This window comes from Corythoichthys intestinalis, chromosome 18 (genome assembly GCF_030265065.1).
Source record: "Corythoichthys intestinalis isolate RoL2023-P3 chromosome 18, ASM3026506v1, whole genome shotgun sequence".
Taxonomy (NCBI): Eukaryota; Metazoa; Chordata; class Actinopteri; order Syngnathiformes; family Syngnathidae; genus Corythoichthys; species Corythoichthys intestinalis.
The window spans coordinates 5,371,935-5,390,085 of record NC_080412.1 but is presented as its reverse complement, the minus strand read 5'-3'; the positions used below and the strand labels follow the sequence as shown (position 1 = coordinate 5,390,085).

The 18,151-nt window shown below is 37.6% G+C and overlaps 1 protein-coding gene across 1 annotated transcript; it reads right to left on the bottom strand.

The window, feature by feature from the left end:
* Window positions 1-587: 587 nt before the first annotated feature.
* On the bottom strand, window positions 588-11,301 carry zgc:171929 (uncharacterized protein LOC100124596 homolog). The gene is made up of 4 exons (XM_057820034.1): window positions 11,169-11,301; window positions 10,855-11,078; window positions 6,808-6,997; window positions 588-904 (listed from the first exon to the last, which is right to left on the bottom strand). The coding sequence occupies exons 1-4, from the start codon at window positions 11,266-11,268 to the stop codon at window positions 588-590; spliced, it is 831 nt and encodes a 276-aa protein (XP_057676017.1). The 5' UTR covers window positions 11,269-11,301.
* Window positions 11,302-18,151: the final 6,850 nt, after the last annotated feature.

The following is an 18,151-nucleotide window of genomic DNA, read 5'->3' as shown; positions in this document are numbered from 1 at the left end:
AGACACTGTGGAAGAACGGCAGGGATATTTAGATTGAAAATTTTACAAATTGTATTAAAACGAAAACATTAAGAGGGGTTTTAATGTAAAATTACTATAACTTGTACTAACATTTATCTTTTAAGAAGTACAAGGCTTTCTATCTGTGGAGCGTGGATCCCTTTAACAGAAAAAATGTTAATAATGTTAATGCAATCTTGTGGATTTATTGTTATAATAAACAAATACAGTATTTATGTACAGTATGTTAAATGTATATATCCGTCTTATCCTTCCATTCCAATAATATTTTTCAGAAAAATATGGCATATTTTAGATTGTTTGAATTGCAATTAACTACGATATTTTTAAGCTGTGAGTAACTCGATTAAAAATTTTAAATTTAAACAGTATATGATCAAACTAAATGTGAGTCAAAGTGAAGCAAGTATTAAAGATTAGTAAAACTAAAGAGATGAATACAATAACAAATTGGATTACAATGTGCCATTGCAAAATATGCTTATATTCTACTTGATGTTGTATACAACATTGTCAGAATTGGGGTTTGTAAACCAGCATATAAACAACCTGTACATAAAGGGGCTTTACAAAAAAAATGCTGAATACATCAAATAAGGGCTTGCTTTGGCATTTTCAGACAGAAAATAGCTGTTGTTTTGTGCCTTGTGGCGATAGTACCTGCGGAGAGCAGGGCTGCTGGGATGGCTTAGTCTCAAATGCATGTAGTACTCATTTGGGCAACTTGCCGTGTAACCGCAATCTTCACACACAAAGATTTTGGATCGCCTCTGGCGGTAGGCGTATTGTTGGTGAATGCTGTGAATCTTCCTCAGGTGAGACTCCAGTGAGCAACGTTGTGTGAAGGCCTTCTCGCAAAGCTCACACTTGTAGGGTCGTATACCTGCCGTCGAGGGGAAGGAAGTTAAAACTTTTATTTGCACGAGTAGAATGTTTTCATGAATTTGTGTGCTATGTGTGGGGAATACAAATATTTTGCCCTTCCGCTGCACTACTTGAAACTTAAAACACTGACTTTATTTTAGTGTTAACTGCTCAAATTTAAAATTACGCTCTAATGTATACCAACTCCTTACAGCCAAATGAAACTTCAAACACCGTTTTTATCTGTACTCATGTAACTAAACTATTGTGACATGTATCTTTCTGTTTTTGTTTCTTGAACAAAGACTAGTATGCAAGATGCCAAAATACAATAGCAGGTACACACATGCAATTCTCAGATTCCCGGTGGATGGGAAAAATTGAGCATAGTGTTATTTTATGTAAATCATGACATACAGACATACAGACTTCCTAACCCTCTGAAATGAAAGTAGAACTTTTTCACAACGCCTAAACATTCATTCGATGTGACTATTGTCTTTTTACAGTATTTCACAAATTCACTCATCTGATTATAATTTGATGTAGATTGGCCAAAAGATGAAGAATTTCCAGAAGAATGAAAGGGATTCCAAAATAAAAGCACAATATTGTTTAAATTGACAATTATGTTACGTACGTAAAATTACTTAAGTTCCCTTACTTTAGACAGGAGCTACAACAAAGAATTAGTATAAATCATTCTATTGATTATAATTTGATGTGGATGAGCCAAAGCATGAAGGATTTCCTTATTCTTGATGTTCTCAATATTGTTTATTTTAGGGGGGTGTGGCGAAGTGCTACGTAAAGTACGTAAAGTACGTAGCAGCTCATTCAGATACATTAGCTGTACGTAATAATAAGACTATTCTCGTACTATTAGTACGACTTTAAACTCAAACTAAATAGTCGGGTTGCCAGATCGGGAAGACACACACACAAAAAAAACAACAACACCTAGTTCGAGAAAAAGCCTAAATGATAACCTCCCTTTCAAGATGAGAAGTTTTTCTTACACAACTCAATCTATAATTTGAGATTATAACCAGAAAATAAAGAAATCAACAGTAGGAGACACATTGTAGAGAGGAATCATGCAGTTTCACCAATGAGCATAATGGAAGATGGAGTTCTTCTAAAAAAAAAAGAGGTTAGAACTGTTATATTATTTTCATTTTAATAAACACAATCATGAATGATTGATTACACGTCTAAATACTTGTTTGTCCATAAAAATCACTGTCAAAGTACAACTGATATTTTCCTGCGCCATTTCGAAGTGAATCCTGGGTAAAAAAAATTTTTTTTTAGATCTGTGTCAAAAGCAGAAGCAAATCCACCTGTCATAATTCGAAACAAACCAGATTATGCAACAAGGCAAAAAAAAAAAAAAAAAAAACACAAGCACAAAAAAACGTATTATAATGTCTTTTTTAAAATTTGCATCAAACCAATTTTAAAATTATGTCATTTTTAGAATTATTTTGTTGAATTTGAGTCCAACAAAATAATCACACTCCACGCCCTGTGAGGAGCTGAAATACCAGCTACAATACAGGTAGTCCCCTGGTTACGAACGAGTTCCATTCCTACGCTGGCGACGTAACCCGAATTTCCCCATAAATTGGAATGAACCCTTAAAGTACTACAAAATACACCTCTAAATCTCAAAATAACTATCCAAAAACATGTATTACATGTCATTGTACTTTTCTCGCTGGGACATCGGAACTAAATCCTAGCCAGACAGCGAGCTAAGCTGTAATGTTTCCCTCCTCTCTTTCCCACTCGGCTGCGTGACGTCTTCGTGGGTGCAAATGCGCTCTTCCTCATGTTTGCGCATGCGCTCCTCTTCATGTGTACATGCACTCTTACTTGCATGCGTACTACCTGCTCTATTCTTGCTGTGCCAAAATATATCATGCATCCTGAAGGGAATAGTGTCTTTTCTCGTATTTACTGATCGACTGCTTGTATTACTCTAACACACTTAACTCATTTGCTCCCAGAAACGTATTAAAACGTTCTATTTTTAAATGCTTCACTGTCCCAAAAACGTATTTATACGTCTTTTGCGGGTTTTTTATTTATTTATTTTTTTATAAGAAGCATATAGCTATAGCCTCCGCTGTATCTGAGAAACAAAGAACAACGCTCCAAACCTATTTTAAAGCTATAAAACTGGCCACTGGAGGGCAGTAGCGCATTTTGTAAGACCAGGCAACCCGATTCAACAGCAGTGAACGGCCGGGCAGCATGGTCAGAGCGCTGGCAGTTTGATGCCAGGCGGTGCTCCGACCGAACAGAACAACGAGAGGACGCCTGGGACGCCAGGCGCTGGACGACCGCGCAAAACGAGTGAGAGCCCCCGTGGAGCGGCTCGCCAAGCAGACCCCGCAAAAACGCAAAAATAATCCATCTTTGTGAGACAGACAACGGTGAGGGAAAAGTTTCCACGGCTTACGTGGCGACAACGGCGTCCTCTCAGGGACAAACCGTCATCTCTCAGTAGTCGTGTATGAATAAATTGTGACTTTGCTATCAAAAGCTCTATTTGTCTGGTTGTTCATGGTATTTTGTAAAAGGAAAACATTATTCAGATGTTTGGAATGTAACTAATGCAAAAAATAGCTTTGTTAAAATCAAACTTATGTTTGAAATGTATGCATTTACAAAAAGCTAATTTTCTCCGTTTTTTCATCAGAAATTGGAAAATTGCTCAAACTAAGCTATTTTCTAATGCTGATTTCTGAAGAATAGAAAAAGATACGAACTTACTTTTTTTTCTGCTGAAAGAAGAGAGTCTAATCTTTCTTTTGGTGGGTTCCACGTTTATACAGCAATAGAACAGAATTTTCTGTGGGCCTCGCAAAATCAGTCAAACTCCAGAAAAAACGTCTGGGAGCGAAGGCCTTGCTCTGGTGAAAATGGCTGGGAGTGAATGAGTTAATATGATCAATCAGGGAATAGTATCGTTTCTTGTATTTACTGTTTGTATTACTTCAACTCATTCAATATAAAATAAATAGCACTTATATATGTTTAAGGAAAACAAGCAGAATATAAGGCATAAGAGATACATGAAGCCTTCTTATCACGGAAGCCCAACTGACTGAGCAAGATTGACGCTGACGAGGCAAGACATCTACAAGCCCACGTCTGTACCACCAACTCAGTTCTCCAAGAGCCCCTTGGACGCTGAGGTGGCAAAATCCACAACCGTCGTTGCCTTGACAACAGTAATTCCCAAATCCTACTGCCCAATCCACAAACAGACAATAATCCTAAACAACGCCCAAGCACACCCTTCTTCTACCCAAAGCCAGCCCCGTGAGAGCCTTCAAAAAGATTGAATGTGTAACTAATGGTTGTCATTTTCCCGGGAACCTTTTGTTTACTTGTGATGTGGTGACCTTGGAACGAGTCTGGCTCCTCGCCTGAGTCTGTTTCGCCTTGTCGTTTGATCAAGTTGACCTGAATATTTGGCCAACTTGTGCTTCGAAGCCTTTTTCCAGCTTTCAAAATAGTCAGTACAAGGGGTTAAGACTAAAGTGAACGCGCGGAGTTTGGTCGTTTGACCAGGATCTCGGAGTCTCGCCGGCCCAGGTCGTTGGAGCTGCGCCAGCGAGGGTCCAGCAGTTCGGCTGGCGTGATTCCGACAATCTGGCTAAAAGGTCAGATTCCTTCAATTACAAAACAAAAAACACTAAAATCAAATACCCATTTCACCAAAGGGCAGAATGGTCATATTAATAAAATTAAGTGCAAAATAATATACAGTGAGATACAATAAGGTACTGTTTACGTTTTAAAAAACAAAAACCACAAAAAAAACCTTACTGGAGACAAAATGGCGGACTAGACTCCAGCGTCGCAAAGTCGAAGTCACGTACGTCTGGTACATCGTAACCCGGGGACTACCCGTATGGTCAAGGGAGGCAAGAGGATGCTGCTACTTTAAGAAAGCAATGTACTGTACTGTAGCTGAACTTCAAGGTGTAGGCATACTATACAAGTTGAACAACAAATTTTGTCAAAAGTAGCCCAAATTTTAGTCTCTGGAGTCTTTGGAAAAAGCCCAATCTGGCAACACTGCTAACAATACATTTTTTCTCGTACTAGCAGTACGGCTTCATTCTTGTACTAATAGTATGACTTGTCATCTACACAATCTCGTAGACCTCTGTGAAGTTGGCCCCCCATCAGATGCAAATTTATAAAAAATGTATGTCATTCATTTGTGCTAGGTTTGCGCTGTTTTTTTTGTTTGTTTGTGCTGCTACCATTATTGACTATTTTATAGGTAAATCTGAGGTCAATCAGCCCCCCCCCCCCCCCCCCCCATTTTGATTAAAAATGGCTAAAATTTGTTTTAATCGTTTGTGCTACTTAAGTGCTGTAAAACTTTTGGGTTTTGAGATATTGAGGTATTCGTATCAATTGATGACGTCACGCAGCCCCCCTATTTATTGCTAAAAGGACCCAAAATTGTGCCATTCGTTTGCGCTGTAAAGTTTTGTTTGTGCTGCTATAGTTTAATGGATATATACAACCCCAATAAAAAGTATGGAATCACCAGTCTCGGATGAGCACTCACTCAGACATTTTATCATGTAGAACAATCTCAGATAAAAAGCTTGAAAAAATAATGAATTATTTCAAAAGTGCAACTCTTTAGCATTCAGAAACACTAAAAGAAATGAATAAAACAAACATTTTGGTGGTCAGTAAATGTTACTTTTATAGAGAAAGTGCAGGGAAAGATATATGGAATCACTCCATTCTAAGGAAAAAAAAAATGGAATCATGAGAAAAAAAACAAAGAAATAACAATCAAAACACATCTCTAGTATTTAGTAGCACCACCTCTGGCTTTTATGACAGCTTCCAGTCTCTGAGGCATGGTATTGATGAGCATTCTTCATCATCAATTTGGTGCCAACTCTCTTTGATTGCAGTTGCCAGATCATCCTTGCAGGTCGAAGCCATGCTGTGGACCATTTTTTTCTATTTCCACCACAGGTTTTCAAGAGGGTTGAGATCTGCGCTATTTACAGGCCATGACATTGACTGGATGAGTCTTTCTCCAAGGAATGCTTTAACAGTTTTAGCTCTGTGGCATGATGCATTGTCATCTTGGAAAATGACAAACATATTTTCAATTGAAGGGATAAAAAAGCTGTCTAAAATTTTAATGTAAACTTGTGCATTTATTGAAGATTTAACCACAGCCATCTCCATGATGCCTTTGCCTGACATGCAGCCTCATATCATCAAGGATTGAGGGAATTTTGATGTTTTCTTCAGGCAGTCATCTTTGTAAATCTCACAGGAACAGCACCAAAACAAAGCTCCAGCATCATCGCCTTGTCAAGAGTCAAGAATCTGCATTGGACAAGGTGTCAAGAGTCAAGAATCAGCATTGGACAAGGTGATGATGCTGGAACTTTGGTTTGGTGCTGTTCCAGTAAGATTTACAAAGATGACTGCCTGAAGAAAACATCAAAATTCCCTCAGTCCTTGATGATATGAGGCTGCATGTCAGGCAAAGGCACTGGGGAGATGGCCGTGGTTAAATCTTCAATAATTGCACAAGTTTACATTGAAATTTTTCACACACAAAAAAATTCAACATAAACAAACACAAACCCAGCAAAAACGAATGACATCATTTTTCTATTAATTTGTGTCAGATGAGGGGCCATCTTCATGGAGGTATCTCGTAGTCATATTTTTTTTCTTTAGCGCTAATACTGCGTCGTAATTATACCCCCACTCCCTTTCAATTTCCGATGTTTTTTTTTTTGTTTTTTTTTTGTCCTTTGCAAAATATGTGATTATATTGGAAAAAGAACAGTGTGTGCTCTGAAGTGATGGTAAATGATTTGTATGCAACAACGATCAATTGTTATTCCTCACCCGTGTGTGTTCGCATATGCCTTTTGAGGTCAAAAGTATCGTTAAATCCCTTGCCACAAAACTGACAACGATGCCTCTTTACCAAGCTGTGGCACTTCATATGTCGAATCAGTATGCGCTGCAGGGGGAACATCTTGTGGCACACTGAACAGACAAAGCTGCCGGCACCAGGAAAGTTGTGGAGTTGAGACTGGTAAAATGACACACATCTCTTCATTAATACAGCACGTTTCATTCATTTTCCATCACTTTTGCTCCTTTTATTGAAAATGACTATACGTATTACCTGGGTCATTTTATAATAGGGTGCCATTTGGACATACCACTAACAGAGTGGATATTTCGTGCTAAAGTTAGCTCTCAGCCCAGTCTTGCTAGCTTAATAGCTAGCATGACTTGATACTTGATGAGAACTTTATAATTATACAAATGAACCTTTTGAAATGATTCAGTTCATTTTTCTGATATATAACTTAACAGAGTGGACACGTTATGATCAACCACAATGAACGTACTTCAAAATTGCTAAATCTGATTTGGATTTTTTTGTTTCATAAAAAATGAAATTGCTTACCACAGTTGAATTTCCCGCCACTGGTGTGATGTTATCTCAGAGGAGTGATGTCATTGATAAATGGGGAATTTTCATAAAGGGACACTAATACAACATAACAGAGTGGACAATCACACTGGGATGACACAGAAAAACCTTTTTTTAAAAAAAAAAAAAAAAATTTAAATAATTTAATTTAACAACTACACATGATTAAATACTATCATAGTAATTATTTTGGAATTGTTTCTACTTGTATTCAAGGGCGTAGGTTTGCATAGGGACTGTAGGGACATAACAATACCAACTTTTCAGGATGCTCAAATTGTCCCCACCAACTTTTAAGCAAACTTATTTGCATTATATAATGACTTCAATTATTTAGATTGACTTCCCATGTTGTGAGGATAGAATTAACCTTACCATTATTAAGTGGATTACAGTACTTTTAATATGTTCAGACTTACATTGACCCCTTTTCACTCGCTAAATGGGCCAGTTCATTTTTTCCCCTTCAAATGCAAGTTTGAGTGACTGATGACCCCCCCATGCTTTCACAGCCGGTGTCACATTTTTCACCCATTTTTCTCGAAGCTTTCATGGTGGTGATTTAAGCACTTTTTTACATTCAGTTGGACTCTCAATGTTATCCAAAGGTGCTAAATAAACAAGCTCCATCATAAACATATGAGGGGCATTCAAAAAGTAATGCACTCAAGTGCATTGCTCGTACAGGATTTTACCAATCTTGTTTATATTTGGCACAAACATGATAGGACACACCTTTTTGTGAGTGTTATATGTGTTTTTCTTATTTTCAGATTTTTAAAGCTTAAACTAGCTTCCAAAATGGCTGCCCCTCTTGAAGCTCGTCAGAAACAAAGAGCTGTAATCGAATTCCTTGTTGCAGAGGGAGAAACCCCTCTGACCCCTGATCCCTCATTACTGGAGATGAAACATGGGTATACCATTTTGAACCTGAATCTAAAAGGAGATCAGTGGAATGGCGTCACCCAAATTCACCACGGAACAAAAAGTTGACCCAAAAGTCAGCTGGCAAAATTATGGCCACCGTTTTTTGGGATTCTCAAGGTGTAATCCTTGTGGATTTTTTGCCGAAGGGGGAAACCATTAACTCTGAGGTATACATTGAGACTCTTAGGAAGCTCAAAGCAAGAATTCGACTTGTTCGGCCCAACTTGGACATGGCAAATGTGCTCCTCCAGCATGACAATGCACGTCCTCACACAAGCATCAGGACCATGGAGGTCATCACTTCATTTGGATGGACTGTGATACCACATCCGCCATACTCTCCTGATTTGGCACCGTCAGACTACCTCCTCTTTGGTCCAATGAAAGAAGGACACCGGGGCAACCGATATGGCAATGACAATGAAGTGAAAACTGCTGTTAAGAATTTGCTTAGAGTTCTACAACACTGGTATACATGCCCTTGTTCATAGGTGGACTGCAGCTCTTGAGAGAGGTGGAGACTATGTGGAGAAGTAAAAATGTAATCCTCACACTTGTACCTTTCTTTTGATGTATAATACATGTTGCTATTATAATTTGTTTGTACATAATAAAGTTGGGTGCATTACTTTTTGAATACCCCTCGTTAATGTGCAACATGAATATGACATAATTAAATGCTTAAAGACACGGCGAAGACGTTATCGGTGAGAAAGCGGCGTGCAGTTGAGTTGTGTGCGTGTGCAGCCACATGGCAGCATGTGTCAGAGGAGATGCTTCTGTGAAAGAATATTTTATTCATGCTTTATAAAGCACATAACTGCTGTGATGCTATATTCATTTGTGAGACTCTATCCACATGTATTTCTTACAACAAAATATAAAGAGTTTCTGTCGACTGCCTTATCTGATTTTACACCCTCTTGTACCAGCTACAGCTAGTTTCCAAGGTCATAACTCAGGATGTTTTTTAGTGGAAAATCCCCAGGTTGTGCTGTAATAAGTTTCACTTCTGTTTCACGGTTAGCATCCTTAGGTAACGCCCTTTCAATAGTGTATAGGAACTTGGCTCACTTTGTCTCACTGTACTTCTGCGTGGTCACAGCTCCTGGCTGGAACACACCATTTGTACCCTTGATATACATATATCTTGTTTATTAAGTCTTCAAATCAGGCAATCCTTAGCTGAGTTTGATTCATTTCTCTCATTTAGGCTATTTCTTGATACTTGTCTCGGAGTTCAAACGTGAACTTCTCTGACAGTTTCCTGTATGTCCGTCCATGACCAAATGCAAGTAAATATTCCTTTATTGAAAGTTTGTAGTGTTGACTTTGGAACCGCTGCCATTTGCGGCCATTTTTAACATTATGCACATGCGCAGAACCATTTATTTTTTGCAATCCTGGATAGTTGAGAGATGCTTAACAAGTTTGTATTTCTTGTGTATGATTGTTAACATAATTTGTGTTCGGATATTGCAATTTAAATTTGCTTTAAAAATCGAGACACTTATTCTGGAAGTTTTCAAAATGTTTTAGTTTTTTAAAACAAAGGTATGAATCAAAGGATGTACCACCTAAACCAATACATATGTACTGCACCCCGCCCCCCAAAAAACCTTCCCTTGCTTTCAGTGTAAATCTACTAAAAATAAGTGAAATTGTCTGCCAGTGCTTCAAGAATTTTACTCCGATTTGTTGAAATAAAATAGCTAGCTGAAAATAAGCTTAACAGACTTATTTTAGGCAAAAAAGTAAAAAAAAAAAAAAAAAAAACTCGTTTGTCAGAAATGTTCTTAATTCAAGAATATATCTTATTGAAAACATTATTTGAAAGCATTTTTTTTCTTGATTTAGGTAAAAAATTACCAACTTTTAGATGTATGGGCTTTACGAACACAAACTGTAGTAATATTTACTTAAAGTAAGAGGAGGAATCTGACGCATTAATCTGTTAACTAGCCTTTAACACTCAAAACAAGATGGAGAAACTTATTCGACCAGATTTATGAAAAATGATCAGATAAGACGTTATAGTTCAAATTTACAGTGTGAAAGTTAGTTTCAGTCAATACAGATTTATTTTGCAATAATCATTTAGCCTATCAATTAATTAGGTTCATATTGGTGAGAAATGCAGCCCTGACCCCTGTTCACACAATTTGTTTGATCTTATTAATGTCCCATCCCCAGCAAAAAGTGTACATGCAAGTTATGCTGTTATATCGTCCCTACCAATATTGAGACCAAACCTACGCCCTTGTCTGTAGTAGTTATTTCTTAGACTGAACATGAATGAAACACACAGGGGACAGCAAAATTCCACAACAACCTTTTACCAAAAGTAAATTCAATTTAAAAATATAGAATTTAGGAGCCTGTGGAAGGCAATTAATAATGCTCAAAAAATGAGTTGAATTTGTCCAACTTCAGTGGAAACACAGCATCATTTATACTTGGTGCACAAATGGCACCCTATTAAAAAAAAAATGACCCACATGAGATAATCATGACCTCACCTTTACTTTGCCAAGTTGCAACATTGTTGTGGGATCATAAAAGGAGCTCGGAAGCATTTGCGTGGATGTCACCTGCTTGTGGTCGGCAACCGTTTCTTTGGATTTTGACAAAGGCGTTGGAAATTTCAATTGAGTTGCTGTCCCGCATTCTAAAGTGCATCGGAGATGAGGTACCGTGGCACACTTTGGAGTATCAACACTCCATGTTTGCTTCTCGTTAGTCACTATAGGGGTACAATGAAGAAGTCATAATTCCACATATCGAACATGTCATGATCCATGCGTTTGATTTAATAATCTCATGAAAATCTTACCGTCCACATCATTCTCTCTCCACTTAGTCCGCTCTGATCTCTTCGGCTGGTACGCTCGGTAAGCAGCACATTTCTTTTTCACAAGGAAAGACCGGGGCATCCTGGAGGTTTTTTTTTCTAGTGTTCAGCAATAGATCTGTTAAAGACAATCCATTATTTTGTCTCAACATCAAACCCTAAAACTGTCTACTAGCCAATAAAGAAATATCTGGGTACTCATTTTAATAACCTTTTGAGAATGTGCCGGGGTGATAAACAATTGTTGACCGGAGTGCACCTGTGTTCATTTCAAGCGTATGTAAACTGGTCCTCTACAAGTTTTGCATGGCAGGTACTGACAATCCGGGAGGTGATTTAAATTCAAGTGGTATGCAAATGTTGGTCCCTGACCAAACCCTAGTCCCAGGCATGTTCATCATTTGAAACGGAAACAAATAGAAGCCACACCCTTAATTAGCTTTTCAATGATAGATTTTATGCAGAAAGTGACTTTGTAGAGAGATTATCTTGTTATGTAGCGTTGTGATTGTTTACTGCTGCTATCAGAATAGGTATTTTTTTCAACATGAAGTAACACAGAAATACCCCCATAAACATGAAGTAACCTGATCAATATCAACGAAGTAGGGTTGCCAAATCCTTGAAGAAAAAAAAAAAAAGGGGGGGGGGGGGACCACATCATTGGTAGAGCCAGCCAGCCAGATAACCATCGCCCTTTTATTTTTTTGTATGTGAAGTTTTTTTGTTTTTTTTTAATTATAATTGTTCATTTTTGTCATTTCATTTTGGCTTATGTACTTTTCATACACAATTTTTTTAAAAAATATATAAAATTAACATATGTCATGCTAAATTTAAAAGTCTTTTTTTTAAAAATACTTTTAAAAAGTGAAAACATAAACGAAGGTAAACTTTTTTTTAAAAAAAACAATTTAGGTCCTTTAATTAAGTCCTTCAATTACAGTTGGACAAATAAGTATTTAGTCAACCACTAATTGTGCAAGTTCTCCCACTTGAAAATATTAGAGAGGCCTGTAATTGTCAACATGGGTAAACCTCAACCATGAGAGACAGAATGTGGAAAAAAAAAAACACCAGAAAATCACATTGTTTGATTTTTAAATAATTTATTTGCAAATCATGGTGGAAATTAAGTATTTCGTCAATACCAAAAGTTCATCTCAATACTTTGTTATGTACCCTTTGATGGCAACAACAGAGGCCAAAGGTTTTCTGTAACTCTTCACAAGCTTTTCACACACTGTTGCTGGTATTTTGGCCCATTCCTCCATGCAGATCTCCTCTAGAGCAGTGACGTTTTGGGGCTGTCGTTGGGCAACACGGACTTGGCCATAGTGGAGTTTGGAGTGTGACTGACTGAGGTTGTGGACAGGTGTCTTTTATACCGATAATGAGTTAAAACAAGTGCCATTAATACAGGTAACGAGTGGAGCCTCGTTAGAAGAAGTTAGACCTCTTTGACAGAAATCTTGCTTGTTTTTAGGTGACCAAATACTTATTTTCCACTCTAATTTTGAAATAAATTCTTTAAAAATCAAACAATGTGATTTTCTGTTTTTTTGTCCACATCCTGTCTCCCATGGTTGAGGTTTACCCAAGTTGACAATTACAGGCCTCTCTAATCTTTTCAAGTAGGAGAACTTGCACAATTGGTGGTTGACGAAATACTTATTTGCCCGACTGTAAGTCATTTCAACTTGCTCAAATGATCACTCCAAATGTAATGTGGAAATGCAAACAAAATTGACGGAACACAAAACAATAACATGGTACAAATAGTGAAAATAAAGTACACCGAGAAAAGCAAGAAAACAAATGATCATATTGAACATGCTTTTTACTCACACTTCACCCAAACCTCTCATCTCCCACTCTTATGTTGTCTTCAGTTTTTGTCATGGCAACAGACAGTACCTCTTACAGTTTGTTTAATATTGGCCAGAGGAACATATGTCATTCTTCGTGTTTTAATTAGGGCTGTCAAAATTATCGCATTAATGGGCGGTAATTATTTTTTTAAATTAATCACGTTAAAATATTTGACGCAATTAACGCACATGCCCCGCTCAGACAGATTTAAATTACAGTACAGTGAACTGCCCACTTGTTAATTGTGTTTTATGGACTTTTGCTGCCCTCTGCTGGCGCTTGGGTGCGACTGATTTTATGGGCTTCAGCACCCATGAGCATTTGTAAGTAATTATTGACATCAACAATGGCGGGCTACTAGTTTATTTTTTGATTGAAAATTTTACAAATTTTATTAAAACGAAAACATTAAGAGGGGTTTTAATATAAAATTTCTATAACTTGTACTAACATTTATCTTTTAAGAACTACAAGTCTTTCTATCCATGGATCGCTTTAACAGAATGTTAAGAATGTTAATGCCATCTTGTTGATTTATTGTTATAATAAACAAATACAGTCGTTATGTACCGCATGTTGAATGTATATATATCCATCTTGTGTCTTATCTTTCCATTCCAACAATAATTTACAGAAAAATATGGCATATTTTATAGATGGTTTTAATTGCGATTAATTGCGATTAATTAATTTGTAAGCCGTAATTAACTCGATAAAAAATTTTAATCGTTTGACAGCCCGAGTTTTAACACATTGCATGACAATAGAGTGAACCCTTACTAATTGGTACGATAGGCAATACATACAGTGCGTTGCAAAAGTATTTGGCCCCCTTGAACCTTGCAACCTTTCGCCACATTTCAGGCTTCAAACATAAAGATATAAAATTTTAATTTTTTGTCAAGAATCAACAACAAGTGGGACACAATCGTGAAGTGGAACAAAATTTATGGGATAATTTAAACCTTTTTAACAAATAAAAAACTGAAAAGTGGGGCGTGCAATATTATTCGGCCCCCTTGCGTTAATACTTTGTAGCGCCACCTTTTGCTCCAATTACAGCTGCAAGTCGCTTGGGGTATGTTTCTATCAGTTTTGCACATCGAGAGACTGACATTCTTGCCCATTCTTCCTTGCAAAACAGCTCGAGCTCAGTGAGGTTGGATGGAGAGTGTTTGTGAACAGCAGTCTTCAGCTCTTTCCACAGATTCTCCATTGGATTCAGGTCTGGACTTTGACTTGGCCATTCTAACACCTGGATACGTTTATTTTTTAACCATTCCATTGTAGATTTGGCTTTATGTTTTGGATCATTGTCCTGTTGGAAGATAAATCTCCGTCCCAGTCTCAGGTCCTGTGCAGATACCAACAGGTTTTCTTCCAGAATGTTCCTGTATTTGGCTGCATCCATCTTCCCGTCAATTTTAACCATCTCCCCTGTCCCTGCTGAAGAAAAGCAGGCCCAAACCATGATGCTGCCACCACCATGTTTGACAGTGGGGATGGTGTGTTCAGGGTGATGAGCTGTGTTGCTTTTACGCCAAACATATCGTTTTGCATTGTGGCCAAAAAGTTCAATTTTGGTTTCATCTGACCAGAGCACCTTCTTCCACATGTTTGGTATGTCTCCCAGGTGGCTTGTGGCAAACTTTAAACGAGACTTTTTATGGATATCTTTGAGAAATGGCTTTCTTCTTGCCACTCTTCCATAAAGGCCAGATTTGTGCAGTGTACGACTGACTGTTGTCCTATGGACAGACTCTCCCACCTCAGCTGTATATCTCTGCAGTTCATCCAGAGTGATCTAGGGCCTCTTGGCTGCATCTCTGATCAGTTTTCTCCTTGTTTGAGAAGAAAGTTTGGAAGGACGGCCGGGTCTTGGTAGATTTGCAGTGGTCTGATGCTCCTTCCATTTCAATATGATGGCTTGCACAGTGCTCCTTGAGATGTTTAAAGCTTGGGAAATCTTTTTGTATCCAAATCCGGCTTTAAACTTCTCCACAACAGTATCTCGGACCTGCCTGGTGTGTTCCTTGGTTTTCATAATGCTCTCTGCACTTTAAACAGAACCCTGAGACTATCACAGAGCAGGTGCATTTATACGGAGACTTGATTACACACAGGTGGATTCTATTTATCATCATCGGTCATTTAGGACAACATTGGATCATTCAGAGATCCTCACTGAACTTCTGGAGTAAGTTTGCTGCACTGAAAGTAAAGGGGCCGAATAATATTGCACGCCCCACTTTTCAGTTTTTTATTTGTTAAAAAAGTTTAAATTATCCAATAAATGTTGTTCCACTTCACGATTGTGTCCTACTTGTTGTTGATTCTTGCCATTAAAATTAAATTTCATATCTTTATGTTTGAAGCCTGAAATGTGGCGAAAGGTTGCAAGATTCAAGGGGGCCGAATACTTTTGCAAGGCACTGTACAAATACAAAGGCAATACATGAAATGAATTTTGCCTTAGTTTTATTCGTGTATATACAGTATGTGTATATATATGTCCCGATCCGATATTTGGATCGGATCGGACACCGATATGGGCAAAAAAATGCGCATCGGTATCGGATCGGAACACGGGAAAAATTCCGATCCAGACTTCCGATCCAGTTTTTTAAAAATTCGGTCCGGGTTTTCCAGCGCACCAATTTACATAATCCATTCCAGTTTTTGCTTCGGTTTCCCTAAAATCCGGTCCGCATTTTACACCTTCGACACACTACATTTACATTATCGTCTCCCAATTTACCGAGAAACATTATTGGTAAAAATGTCAGCTGTGTGGGATCATTTCACCTTAAAGGACGACAAAGACGAAGAGGCAGAGAGCAACATATGCCACAATAAAGTCAAGCATAGTGGTAAACTGTAAGAAGTTTTAATACAACCAACCTAATCAAGCATTTTGTGAAATACCACCACAAACAATATGAGGAGTATGTTAAGAAAACCGAAGACAAAAAGAAAGTTCCTACGCAACTAACACTGGCAGAAACTTTTGCTATGCGTGACAAACTGGCACTCGACAGTCCCAAAGCCCAGGGAATAACGAGTCATTGCCGAAGAATTCATTCTGGATGACGAGCCACTATCTCACGTGAGTAAAGACGCACCATCCAACATGCGATTCGACCGTGGAAGATTCGAGAACGATCCACAAACATCCAAATTCCGATTATTGAAATATGTCAAGTAAAGCGGAACTAATACACAGCGCGGTCTTTGGGACGCAATGAGAAACGGACCGCATTGCATCCCGAGAGTAAACATCATGCTTGTCACCCGGGATGCCAACGCTCGACTCACGGCTTTAGCTCAACTCATGCCGCTGGATAAAAAACACAAGAATACCTGACTGCTGCTGACAGCTGCTACAAACTACGTCTACATCGTTTTACTGTAGTTAATAGATATCATATGTATATAGAACTAGATGCAAGATGACAGACTCGACGGTGTATGCAACGTTGAAGGATTGAAAACTACTTGCGTTAGTAAACAGCCGCCATCTTAAAGCAGGAGATTTCCCTAGTAGGCTGTTGTGAACCTTCTAAGCGAACCTAATTAACTTTTTATGTAAAATACTCCTAAATCGGCAAAATCATGACTTGAATCTACTGTATCTTCAAAACAGTTTTAAAACTTTCACATGTCTAAAGTAGACAGGAGGGAAATTATGGAATAACGGGAGCAATTTTGACAACAGTTGATTCGCAAAATTAAATGAATTGAATGTAGTTTAAAGCTGCTGATACAGAATGGGGACTTGAGTATTTTATTTACTGTTTTAAAATGTTAACTTGATACTGAAATATTCGTTTATTTAAACCTGAGAGGCTTTTATACAATTTTTGTAACTAATGGACGAAACATTATATATATATATATATATATATATATATATATATATATATATATATATATATATATATATATATATATATATATATATATATATATATATATATATATATATATATATATATATATATATATATATATACAGTGCTGCTCAAAAGTTTGTGAACCCCCTCAACATTTTGGAATTTTCTATTATTTCAACCTGATTTCCTAATCAATCAATTCAGTAGTTTTTTTTTGTTTTTTTAACAGTTGTGTTGTCGAGACTAAATTATAAAGAGTTTTCATCAACTGATGTAGGTGCAAAATTGAACTGTTTGGTCACAACCAAAACCGTCATGTCTGGCGAAAAGTCAACACTGCATACCACCAAAAGAACCTTCTCCCAACAGTGAAGCATGGAGGTGGGAATGTCAAGATCTGGGCTTGCTTTTCATCCTCAGGACCTGGACAACTCCACATAGTCCAGGGAATCATGAATTCTGAGGAATATTGTCAAATCCTAGAACATAACCTGACGCCATCTGTTTTGAAGTTAAAGCTTGGCAGAACGTGGATCATGCAACATGATAATGATCCAAAGCATTCCAGCAATACAACCAAGGAATGGCTGAAAAAGAAGAAGATTTGTGTTCTGGACTGGCCCAGTCAAAGTCCTGACCTAAATCCCATTGAAATGCTGTGGCGGGACCTGAAGCGAGCAGTTCATGCCAGACGCCCATCAAACCTCTCTCAACTGACTGCGTTCTGCAAGGAAGAATGGGCAAAAATCCCCCAAAGTAGATGTGAGAGGCTGATTAGTCACTACAGAAACCGTTTGGTTGAGGTAATCTCTGCAAAAGGAGGCGCAATATCCTATTAACTGAAGGGGTTCACATACTTTTGCACACATGATATCTGAGTTTTTCTTAAATCAACCACTTTTGTTAAATAAAGAATGACAATATAACTATTTCTTTTGTTTCAGTCCATTATTTGGAATGTCAGTATTGTGGATTTGGGTATAACTTAACATTTAATAAGGTTATTTTAGTTTTTTTTTACAAAAAATCTGACCATCGCTGTGGGGTTCTATATATATATATATATATATATATATATACACAGTTGTGGTCAAAAGTTTACATACACTTGTCAAGAACATAATGTCATGGCTCTCTTCAGTTTCCAGTTATTTCTACAACTTTTACAACTCTGATTTTTCTCTGATAGAGTGATTGGAA

Excerpts from the sequence above, each read along its gene's own strand:
- zgc:171929 (XM_057820034.1), bottom strand. The coding sequence starts at position 11,268 with ATGCCCCGGTCTTTCCTTGTGAAAAAGAAATGTGCTGCTTACCGAGCG. Across the intron at positions 11,079-11,168 it reads GAGAGAGAATGATGTGGACG|TGACTAACGAGAAGCAAACA; the intron begins GTAAGATTTTCA and ends GTACCCCTATAG. Across the intron at positions 6,998-10,854 it reads TGCAACTTGGCAAAGTAAAG|TCTCAACTCCACAACTTTCC; the intron begins GTGAGGTCATGA and ends TCATTTTACCAG.